Below are 12,446 nucleotides of genomic sequence, written 5' to 3' on the forward strand. Positions count from 1 at the left end.
TCAACAACAGGCTTTTGCTCCACCAACTGAACTAGTTCCACAACTGAACTGAAACGGGACTGTTGTTGCCAAGCAACCCAAACATTCTCTACAGGTCACCACAGATCAGCTCTTTTTTATCTTGTTTGTTTTCATTTATAAAGCAGCCAGTGCAATAAGAGTCTGCTGTGTGATTCAGAGGTACCAGCCTGATCAATGTAAACATACACGGTCTGCTGTAATGCTAATTAACAGTATTCAGAACATCTGGCTGAGGCGGAGGGATACACAGAGTGAAAAGTCCCACTGATGTTCTCTGTGTCGCCATTCGTGGAATGCCTCTTGTCCAATCAGATTACTTGGTCAGAACTAACTGTTGTATAGAACAGAATATACGCTGTTGTGAGAACTAGGTTTATGTAAAGTGCAAGTGCATTATTATTATTGAATAGAAATGTATAGTCCAAATAAAGACATTTTTGGTTGTTTAAAATGTATGTAGTATGATGCAGTAAGCCATTGCGACCTTTTCATTTCACAATTGAACTGTTGATAATTTTGTTTTTCTACAATTTCACTCTTGATTCATAAATGCATCATCAAAGGCATCTTATTTAAAGGCACACCTAACCAACTATTGGAGTTGGCTTGTTGTTAAATTGTGTTGCCACATAATGAGAACAATACAGCATGAGTGTGATTAACAGATCAAACAAAAACAGTATTATTATGCCAGGAACTTTCCCAACTTCACTCGTGTTTCTTTTGCGTTTGATGACGCAGAATTCGCCTTAAGCGTGTGTTCATACGAGTCTACGAGTATGAGTGATGAATTAAATTAAGTTCTTCGTTTTGAACATGAGAAAACTTTGATGAAACAAACATTTTTTGGCACAAGTTGAGATCAAAACATCCAGTAAAACATTTTCATTCACTCCTCCATAGCGAGATAAGAGGATTCTCTCTCCCTCCTGCTGAGATGATGTGAAGTGTTTGGCAAATACATCCACCCCGAGAGCCTTCCTTTGCTCTCTCTTTTTCTGACAGCTAATAACATCCAGGTGTTATCTTATTACATGCTGCCAAAAGAAACATCCAAGGGAAAATTCTGCATAGGCAGACTTTTACTTTCTTTTTTTTATCTCTTTTTAGAGGAAAAAATACCCTCTGCTTCAGCGAAACCAAGTGCCCGAGCTGCAGGTGCAATCAGTGCTGTGCTAAAACCTTTTAATTAACACCATCTATCATCATTAGCCAAATAGTCAGCCACCAGTCTCTCCGTTAACTCTTAGAGAGCGAAGCGAGGAGGAAAGTAAATGATGCCCTGCTCTTCTTTGCTTTTTCGGCCCGTCGCCGTCAGCCCTCCTTCGCCGTGCTCAGTCACTGTGGAGCGGCTCAGAAAACACATCAGTCTAAATCAGCTTCAGTTAATCAGCGTGCAACTGCTGGCCGCCATCCTGTGACTCGCTGGACTAAATACTAAGCTAAAACTAATGCCTGCTGATGCATGTGATAGCTGCAGACTAATTGTTATAGTTTGCTGCATTCAAATGAGATTGACCTTTGCTTTGGGATATTCGTCATGTTAGTGCTGCAGGAATTGGAATAGCTAAATTTGGTCTAAGCACCGTAGTTGAAATGACTTTGGCCATTTTGTTTCATTTAAAGTTGTTAAAGCCAATAAATGTCCTCTCAGGATGCTTTCATGTGCTTTTTTTTGGTCTGATTTCTCATGCTGCTCGATTGGTGTTTTTGTAGAAACCAAATTAGACCTGTCACTGGGTGACTTTGACTTTTGGCCACTAATTTCTAGACGAGAAGTAGGGCAGTTAGTGAGAATAATGTGCCATTTCATAACTCAATGTGCTGAAGTAAGACGCTTTTTAAAAGGAGAAATCGTCCATTGACGACAACGCAAGCCAACAGTACGTCTAAAACATTTAAAAGAGCACATCAAGTGTTGCAGGAGATGCATCTATGCACCGTTTGTTACTCACTACGCAGTAACAGAAGTCTTCTTCTGGATGGCATTTACATTAACTGTCGTCTCCACAGATGTCATCCTGCTCCTGAAGGTTGTGCTGTCAGGATAAAAAGGGTTTATAGCTTTAAAGGAAATGTCCCATGTTTATCTTAAAGATTTCCATTCTTAGCTTCATGTTGCTATAAATGGTGTTCCTGCTAACACCACTGGGGATGTAAGTAGTCTCTGTCTGACGAGAGGAAGTGGTGGGTTTCTGAGGTTTGAGGATATCAATCAGTGTTTGGGTTTTGAATTTAGCATTTAGGGTTTTTGCAAGAGATATTATCGAGCTGCATAACGGGAGGTGTTTTTAGACAATTCCTCCACAAGCCTTAATAAACTCCAGGACATCCAAAACTCTGCCGCCCGTCTGCTCACCCACTGTCGCACCACAGACCACATCACCCCTGTCCTACAACACCTCCACTGGCTTCCCATCAAATTTCGTATACAATTCAAAATCCTACTAATCACCTACAAGGCCCTTCACAATCTTGCCCCCTCCTACCTCACCGACCTCCTTCTCCAATACACCCCCACCCGCAACCTGAGATCGACTGATGCCAACCTCCTCACCCCTCTCACCCGAAACCAGATACCGGACCTGGGGGGACAGAGCCTTTTCCACTGCTGCCCCCTCCCTCTGGAACTCTCTCCCCCAACACCTCAGAACCTCTCCCTCTCTTCCTTCCTTTTAAACGGCACTCAAAACCCACCTGTTTAAATATGTTCTTAATGTATTTAATGTATTTGCTGTTGTTGCTTCGGTTCTTTCTTTTATGTAAAGTGCCTTTGAGTACCTTTCAAAGCGCTATATAAATAAAATGTATTATTATTATTATTTAGACTATACAAGGGACCAAAAGTCAGACTACTTCTTCCTCTCATATGTGGAGATTCACGACCCCTTTTTTGAAATTAATCTCAATACGATAAAAGTGCAATAATCCCTGGATTAACTTGTATAGGCCTAAATGTGTTGCACAACTTCCCTTCCCTTCCCTTTGACAAATGCACCACATAAGCTTCACAAAGGAGGTATTTGTTGCAAAGCCCTTGCATTGAATTGTAAGAACGTTCCTGCTGTTTGAAAAGCAAGCAGGTATACAGTATACTCGCAGCAGTCAGCATGAATCAGGGCTGAAGGATAAAGTAGTGAGAACACAGAGCACGGTGCTCATCCAGTGAAAAGTAAGAAATGATGAACCGACTAATCTTCCGACATAGAAAGAGCATCTTGGAGTGAGAGTAATAAAAGGCTATATTGTACATGCAGGCAGGAGGAAAGAGCATTAAAGTGTAGCTACAGAAGGTGTCTCTGAAAAACATCACAGAAATAATGTAAGGAGTGGGTGTTCAGAAGTTATTCATATCATACTGATCTTTGTCCTCAGCGCCACCTTCAAGATGACTACATTATGTTGAAGCACTTAATGATGAGACACTGAAAGGTGACTAAAAAAGGAGCATCAGGGTTGGATCACGAAGTATATGTTCGTTTTAAAGGCCATATATGTCGACTTTTTCAGTCCATCCATCCCATTATCTATACCGCTTATCCTGTTCAGGCTCGCAGGGCCAACTTTTCCAGTGTTAAATACGTTATGTTACATGGTTTTTCAGACCCGGGATGACCCGCTTATAGTTGCCAATTGTCTCTTTTCCCATTGCCAGTGAAGTATACTCCTATCGGCCTCTCTTCTGCTGCGTTAGGGTTAGTAAACAGTGAAGGTGTTACGGTGGTTAGGTCTTTATCGTATCTATTATTCAGTCTATTTATCAAATTATTATTCAGTCTATTTATCAAACTCAGTGGCGACAAATTTGGAACGATGTTCGAGCGCTGCTCGGACAGAGACGGGCTGAATTTGTAGCTGGGATGACGAGGAGTCGCAGAAGTTACCGACAGAGAAAGGGGCAGGAGATTAGCGTGTCGACGTGGGTTTTATGATTTGACCCGGGTCTGAATGCTGAATGTAGTGTTTGTAGCCTTTCCCACTAAGCAAAAAAGCTTGGTGTTAGCGGGAGTTAAAGTCGAGGTGAAATGAAAAATGTAATTTTAATCCTTTTAGATCACATCCCAGATAATATTGTGCATCTATTTGACAATATAGGCCAAAAAAAAATACATGCATGCTTACGTAAGTTTGCACCAAACAATTTCAACCAATCAATCTGCAACATTTAGCCGCAGAGCACCAAGAACGCTCGGTCAGTTAGCTAGCTACTGCGCTGTGGAGAACGTCTGTCTACGCCCACTTCTCAACGATCAAATCAAATCCCTCTAATGATGTGTCCTGCCTGCACGTCCTGTTTCACTCGGAAATATGTCAAGATACGGAAGCTAGATACTCTCGAAATGCCGTTTCAGCTCAACTTAAGGGCTTTATATTAATTTATTCTGTCTGTTACGCCCCACCCTAAGGCGGCCCTGTGGGTTAACAACTATCCGCAATTGACCCAATAAACTCACAGGAAACACCTGAAAAAAGTCAAAACCAAGGGATTTATTTAAGACAATACTAACAACCGAATCATTAGCTGAAGTAAAAAGCAACTAGAACACAACACAACACAGAATCCCAGTCTGACAGCAGTCCCCACTCCAGAAGCCTCTCTTGGTGTCAGTGCTGCTGATCCAAGGCCAGGTGCACCACGTTGCAATTAGGTTCACCTGCAGAGTTGAGAACAGAAGGGGAGAAGGGACGAACAGAAGAGGAAGCACATACAGCCGTAACACTGTCACTATATAATCTGTTAATACATTGAAAAAATGGCCATTTAGATGGACGGACAGGTCTGCTCTGCATGGTGTCAGCCTTTTTGTTTCAAATTTTAGTTTTTTGAAATGAAATGCAAAATATTTCAGTAGCATATATCCATTCCAAATTATATGTACTACAAAAGTGTGCTTTCCCTAAGTATTTTAATCTAGGTTAAAATTCCAGTTTTGCTTAGTGCCTTGGGTAAATAGTTATTGCCCTGACAAATGTGCCGCCGCACTATAATTTAACACAATATACTTTAACCGGTAATATTTCTGTACTTTTATTTAATTAACATTTTTAAAGCAGGATGTTTATTTTAACGTGTAAAGGAAAACTATATGTGTGTACTCCTTCTGGAACTGGTTGTGTTCAACACTTTTCCATTTGAATAGACGGTGTGCGAGATGATACGAATGAGCTAGTGGCTACAAACAGAGACGCGGACAGAGAGAGGAAGCAAAGGTTGCTTTTTGTATTTTTTCCACACATCCTACTCGCCGCTCCACGCTGTGCCCTGACACTCTGTTTCTCTCAGTTGCCCTGCATTCATTGTGGCCTGAGTTAATGATAGCTTGTACAAATTGCTCTGCGACTGTGGCCAGGCTACAGACATTAATTGGTGCATTATGTTGGAATGAACCTCCTAATGAAGCACGAGTTTGACCGTATGCTCCAGGGGGCCATTCCTTCAGAGGAGAGCTTTGTCATGGTTTATTCTAAACGGTTACAAACTGAGCTCCCTTTGAAGACTAATATGCAACGCAGCAACTACAAACTAATTACAGCCTATTGCTGTCTTCACTGTGGTACCATCTGAATGACCCTGTGCATATTTGTTGTGTATTATAATTGGCCGATTGTATGTATCGACTGTATTCACAATGCTGTCAACAGCATAATTACAGTATCATGTAGTCGGTAATAGTAAACTATTGACCGCAGAAGGGCAGTGTAAGAGCCGGCAGTGGGCCTCTCAGACAGTGATACAGTATATGTACCTCCCTCTGTGTATGTTCCTCAGAGGGTGTGTGTGTATGAGGGAGAGTCCTAATGGGAAATTGTGTGTCACAGCTAGTATTTTGTTGAGAGAGAGAATGCATACATAATGTGCTAATATTCAGCGCCTCTTGTTTTGCCAGTAAATGTATGCAGATGAGGTGGATCTGTACTTTTCTTCTGCCATTTGCATAATCTTCACATACCTCGGGGTTCCGCTGCGGCAGGACGGAAGAAATGAAATGATTATCAGCTACTTGAAATGGATGAATTTTCCAGACGTGCCTTTTCTCCCTGTCACTGTGTTCGGTTGAGGAGAGGCACTGAAATAAAGTCTTTGCGACTCCCCGGCATTTGTCCGGACAGCTGGGGGAACAGGGCGCACTACAAGTCCAGTAATTTAAATGTCACTCAGCTCCACAGTGACCGGGAACAGTCAGGTCACAGACGCTCCTCAGAGGAAAAGGCGGGACAGGGCTGGCGGATACAAACAAGTGGTGTGTGTATCCGAAGCCTGATGTATCTTATTTTTCCATTCTTGTCAACAAATATTAAAAACATATCAATGTTGCACAGTCTGTTGCACTGGGTGACAAGTTCCTCTCTTAGCATGAATGTGGGCTCTGAAGATGTTGTCAAAAACATAAACTATGTTGCTGCCAAAACTATATGGAAGCGAACTCAACCTGCGACTAAAATAGTCCCAAACACTTTTTCAGCCATTCCCAAACTTTAGAATGACGTGACCCAATTAGAAAAGTAAAAATATAACAGACAAATCTGATCAACACAGACATAAACCAAGTTTCTCTAAATATATTGTGGTTTCATAAACATAAAAATGTGCAGGTGGACCCTAATATCCTTACATATAATCCATCCACATACATGAAACAATCTGTTGATAAAATGTATTTATTTATTATAAATGACCTCTTGTGGCCGACCTGCAGAATGTTCAAGTGTCCTTTCTTCATATGTAATATTGTTCAGTGCAACTTTAAAAAGCTTAAACATGAGTCTATTGCAGCAGTTTGATGATCATGTTTCATGACAGTGACAGATATAAATATAAATATTGATAATTATATCACAAGCATCCGCCAGCACTCAATTCTAATTTGAGTGTCATATTCAACTCCGATAGACAACGGCTCATGATCAGAATCAGCTTGATTGGCCAAGTATGTGGGCACATACCACAGCACAGACCAAAGGCTGTATATATAGATGGACGACATGACAGCTCCCTAACAGTGAAGCTTAAACATTGCGAGCGCCCCCTGCTGACTGGCTGCAGTATAGGTCATAGAGCCCGCCTCCTCCATGTTAACAGATGGGACATGAGTCAAACTATAAAATCTAAATACACGCCAAATACATTTTTCATCAATCGTGCTGATTTATGTCCAATCGTAAATTTTTCAAGTGTTATTTGATGCTGTCAAAGGATGATTGACAGCTCTGTTGACAAATATGGCTCCTGCAGCCAATCAGTTCCGGATTAGCAGAGTGGAGGACGAACGGCGAGAGGAGACGTAACTAAAACAATCACTACAGTCATTGAAGTTTCCATACCTGTGAACGTTAACCTCAGACCAACACAGAGAAGCTGTTCTGCTGTTAAACACGCCGGCGTGCGGGATCCTTGCTGTGTTTTCTGTAAGTTAAATGTGTGTTTTGGTTAGCGGAAGTGGCTACGGTGCCGGCGCCACCCGCCGATCTCTACTGCGCAGACTCTAGCTCCAAATGACCATATTGCTGGTACAGACACGCTTACTAAACAGACATACTAAACTTAAAAACAAGGACAGGATAGACAACACAGACACAAAAAACTATATCTTAAACAACTTTATACAGACCTATGGGTACAAATGTATTTGACAAATTATTCATACATTTTGTTGTAGTATTTACAGTATTTACAGAGAATGTAGATTGTCCTTTGATGTACTGATAATACACATGATAAGAGGGTGAATTAATCAATGACATGGTATTTCTCATGCACAGTTGATGTTGTATAACTCACATGTACACTTGATTAGGTTATTACACATTTATTGTCCCTGACACTGTGGCTGGAGTTAGCTGTTCATCAGAGTGACAGCCTGGGGAAAGAAACTGTTTCTGTGTTGTTTTGGCGTACAGTGCTCTGTAACGTCAATAGTTTAACTTCAATAAATCAGCACCACAGTAGTTTTTGCTAATCATTGAAATAAATGTGATAAACAAGACTGGTTACAGGTAGCCTTTCCTGGACTTGCATCCATATGTGACTTGGTTTGATTTGATTTGAAAAATACTTTTAAATTGCTTTCTAACACGAGAAAAAGGGATTCATGGCTCAAACAGAGCCAAGGCTTTGAGACTTTTCTTTGACGGCTGAAGGAGTGAAAGGCCAAATGAAAAATCTCGTCAAAGTCCGTCTGCTATTGACAGACACTGTTATTCTGTCCAGTCAAGATGCAACAATGGACTTGGTAACTACATCAATGACAGAATTGTTATCTGCAAACAGATAACCGTTTGTAAAAAAGAATAAAAAGCTAGACTGGATTTTTCCTGCACACAACCAATGCCCACTGAGACTGAGATTGTGATTGGATAACAGTAAGGCGTAAACCAGAAAGCTTAAGGAAACCAGATTCTCATCACTCATGTATCATTATCTCAACAGCTGTCGTTGGGCGAGAGGCGGGGTACACCCTGGACTGATCGGCAGTCAATCACAGGGCTGACACACAGAGACAGACGACCTTTCACGCTCTCAACTACGGGCAGTTTAGAGTCAGCAATGAACCTAACGAGCATGTGTTTGGACTGTGGGAGGGAACCCACGCATGCACGGGGAGAACATGCATACTCCACACAGAAAGGTCCACTTTGTCCGAACCAGGATTCAAACCAGGAACCTTTTAGCTTTGAGACGACACATGGCTAACCACTGCACCACTGTCTGTCAGCCCCAGGCAGATATCTGTGTGTGTAGAGATTACGATCAGACATGTGATGTGTAGCACAAAGTGTATTTAAGTGTCTTTATTTGACCCGCTGATTTTATTTATTACTTGATGTACATGTAGCAGCTATAACCTCCTTTTTAACCCTGCTCACTGAAGCCTCTCAGCAGCCACTTTCATGTGTGAATGTTACATGGAATCTTGTGCTCTCCTCTCCCATAAACCAGAGCTGAAGTGTGTATTCACCTTTTTAATGTATTCATGATTTTCAGGGAGTTCAGCCACTGGAAGGTGAACAGCTTGGCAACAGAGAAGAGAGATTTCCTCAAAGCTCCGCTGCCCTTAGCGCCAGAGTTCCTACGCAACCTGCGGTTACTGGGGCGACGGCCGACCCTGCAGCAAATCAACGAAAACCTCATCAAGAAGTACGGGACCCACTTCCTGGTTTCTGCTACCCTGGGAGGTAAGAGAGGACTGCAGGTGACACACTCGCCTTTTATTCTCGGGTTAGGAAGTGTCGGGGCTCGCTAAAAATAGATTAGCTGCTCGTTTTAGGTCTCAGAGGATTTCATAATGAAATACACTGGGTTAAAGCTTATGTTAGAAGCACTGCAGAAGTGTAGGCTCTGTGAAGCTGCTGGTTCTTTCTGTGTAAGTGAAAGGCAGCGATAGCAGCGATACCACACCTTGCACCTGCTGCCTTCAGCTGAGGTTGTTTTCCTCAGTAATTTTCCACTCATCTTCCCTCTGATGAACTTTACATGCAGCAGCAAGAGCCTTACAAAGCAGAAAGGGGATTAAATTGACCCATTTCTCAGCATATATATGTCTTCTTATTGGATTTCTTTTTAACCTCAATCTCCGGGGGGAGAAGTAACTCACAAAACAGAATCGCCAGCAGTATCGATCGCGTGCGCCTCGCAAAACGAGACCGGGGCCGGCGTTATGTTTGGTGCGATGACCTCATGATATTGATACACTGCTGATCCTGGTCATATCATAACAGCACAGATATATAAGAAGTTTTTTTTTAAAAAAGGGAGCGTTAGAAAATTGATAGTGAGTATAAAAAACCTCAGCATCGAAGCAACTGTTCATCAGAGTCAGGGAGATTTAGAAGGCTGAGGATCTCAGATCTGCACACCCTGCAGTACACAGCGAATAAGGGATATTTTCTGACTTCTAAGAGATATAATGGACTTTAAATTATGACAAAACACTATCATTTGAAACTGACGCTGCCCATAAATCTTCCAAACAGGACACAGCTACCTCCCATTCAAGCACTGTTCAGAAGACAGAGTCTGTTTCCTGTCTCACAACAGCCCCTCTGATATTTAAGTGATGTTTGCTTCCACTGTGTCTGCGTGTTACTTTCGGCTCCACTTATCACTGGATGTATACACTGGAGCATTAGCGTGGGAGACAGAGCAGAGATGAATTCGGCGGCAGACTGATAGTTAGAGTCTATATGTAATTAACATCCTCAACTAAATAGGCTGAGCCCTTCTGCATGCTGATTAGAGCGAGGCTGAGCGAGTGCGCACATCCACACTCTGTTTCTCTTTTGTTCTACTGTTTTCATCTCTTTGTCTTTCCTTTAATAGCTGTCTCCCCAGACAGCTTTAAATTGTGCTCTGAAGTATGTTTTTGTACAAATGTTAGCTGTGTTGAAGGAAATTAAATGTCTTAATGGCCGGTCATACTTTGTATTAATAGGTTATACTTACAGGGTTTGCTTTTTTCATTGGTTATTCGAGGTCACTCGTTTGTTAGCCCATACATTAGGCCTTTTATAACAGATGATCAGGAGTTTACAATGTTACAATTTCAAGTAGCAGATGCTTTTGTCGAAAGTGGCGTAAATCTGAGAGTTAATGCGGCACAAGCAAGGATCAAGACAGGAGGGGAAGTCAGTAAGTGCCAACAAACAGCTTTAAGTGCGATCAGACAAAGGCACCGACAGGCAGTGTTGCCAGATCAGACTGACAGTTTCCAGCCCAATTACAACCCAAAACCAGCCCAACTCATAAACCTCGCTAGAAACCTGTGTAAAACCGTAAAACCATTGCATACGTAAAAGCAGATCATAAGCATACAAAGCTTCATCTGCATCAAATAACCAAAGATAAAATGTTAGATAAATATGCTTTCGCAACCCACAAAGAGTGCAGTCAGACAACCAAATACCCAAACTGGCGTCTTGGTGGCGTCTGGTGGCGTGGCGAAACCACAATAAAGTGATATACCGCCATGAAATGTGACATTAAAATCCAACCTATTTAAAAACTGTAGGATTATGGAGGAATGAAACTGCCCATAAAAACATAATAAATAAAAAATATACATCAATGAATATGACATTAAATGCATCATAAGGCCTTATTTAGGCATTGATTCATGATAAAATGTGACTTAAATTGATATTTCTGATTTCAAATTTAACATTGTCCATGATAATGATGTCAAAGGAAATAGGTCCTCCTTTATTCATAGGATTGAATACAACTCATGTCAATCAAATGGGACAACAATGAGTGAGTGGAAACCACGAAATCTGACCGTAAAATCACAGCTTGTTTGGTGTTCAAAAACCCAAAGCAGCCCAAAATTCATCGACCAGCCCAACGCTGTTTTCCACAGCCCAAGGTAATCAAAAGAAGCCCAGTCTGCCAACACTTCCGACAGGCAATGCACAGGGTGGATAGAAGTAGATTTATTTTTCTTTTCTTCTTTTTAAATTTAACAACATCAAAAACAATGCCGTCAATATCATCATCATCAATAGCATCATTATGTGTGGAGGTGTTCATGAAAGAGCTGGGTGTGTGGAAAGGGACGAATGGAGTTTGGTAGCTCGTTCCACCACCGGGGGACTCCTGAGGAGAAGAGTCTAGTTAGAGACTCTGGGCCCTGTTGTGATGGGAGTACCAGGCGCCTTTCATTGGCAGAGTGCAGTGGGCGGGAGGGAGTGTAGACCTGGATGAGGGCGTTCAGGAAGGCAGGAGCCGTTTTTGTTGCTGTTTTGTAAGCGAGCAGCAGGGTTTGAATTTGATGTGAGCGGCGACTGGGAGCCAGTGGAGGGATATGATTTACAGAGTTTTTCTGGATAGTTTAAATATATTTATATATAGTTTATATATATGCAGTAGTGTGCAAAAGTTTTAGGCAGGTGTGAAAACATGCTGTAAACTAAGAATGCTTTCAAAAATGGAAGTATTAATAGTTTATTTTCATCAATTAACAAAATTCAGTGAATGACCAGAAGAGAAATCTAAATCAAATCAATATTTGGCATTTTAGTTTCCAGCATTTTTTCAACACTTTTGCACAGTACTGTATATATTTATATATAGTGACAGATTTTGCCTTTGTAAAATTCAATGTGGGATTGTTCATGAAAAGTGGTGTGCATGCCACAGACACAGGCCTGTGGCAAAGCGGGGCATTAGTGTTACCCCTTCATTTTCCTGTAATAAAAAGATAAAAATAGTCTCGTTAACAATAACCTCATCCACTGCAAATGTTTGAAAAGTAATTTTCAGTCAGGAAAGTTTTGACAGCCCACTATTGATTGATGAATCTAGGAGGAGATTCTGTACCGAGACAGCTGCTGGAAGTAGGAGCACCAAAGTCGCTACAACAACCCTCCATCCTCAGGTGGCCCCTGTTCCTCTCATCTGTGAAATGTGCTCTTTTAATTATTATGAGCAG

General features: G+C 41.6%; 1 protein-coding gene across 1 annotated transcript in view; it reads left to right on the plus strand.

The window, feature by feature from the left end:
* Positions 1-12,446, plus strand: part of brinp2 (bone morphogenetic protein/retinoic acid inducible neural-specific 2) — a 239,961-nt gene that overhangs the window by 137,358 nt on the left and 90,157 nt on the right. Inside the window, exon 3 of the mRNA XM_069685311.1 lies at positions 9,005-9,195. Coding sequence (XP_069541412.1) covers positions 9,005-9,195 — 191 coding nt within the window. The remainder of the gene's footprint in view (positions 1-9,004; positions 9,196-12,446) is intronic.

This window comes from Semicossyphus pulcher, unplaced genomic scaffold (genome assembly GCF_022749685.1).
Source record: "Semicossyphus pulcher isolate SPU_LCO1_2020_fin unplaced genomic scaffold, fSemPul1.0.p SCAF_7, whole genome shotgun sequence".
Lineage (NCBI taxonomy): Eukaryota > Metazoa > Chordata > Actinopteri > Labriformes > Labridae > Semicossyphus > Semicossyphus pulcher.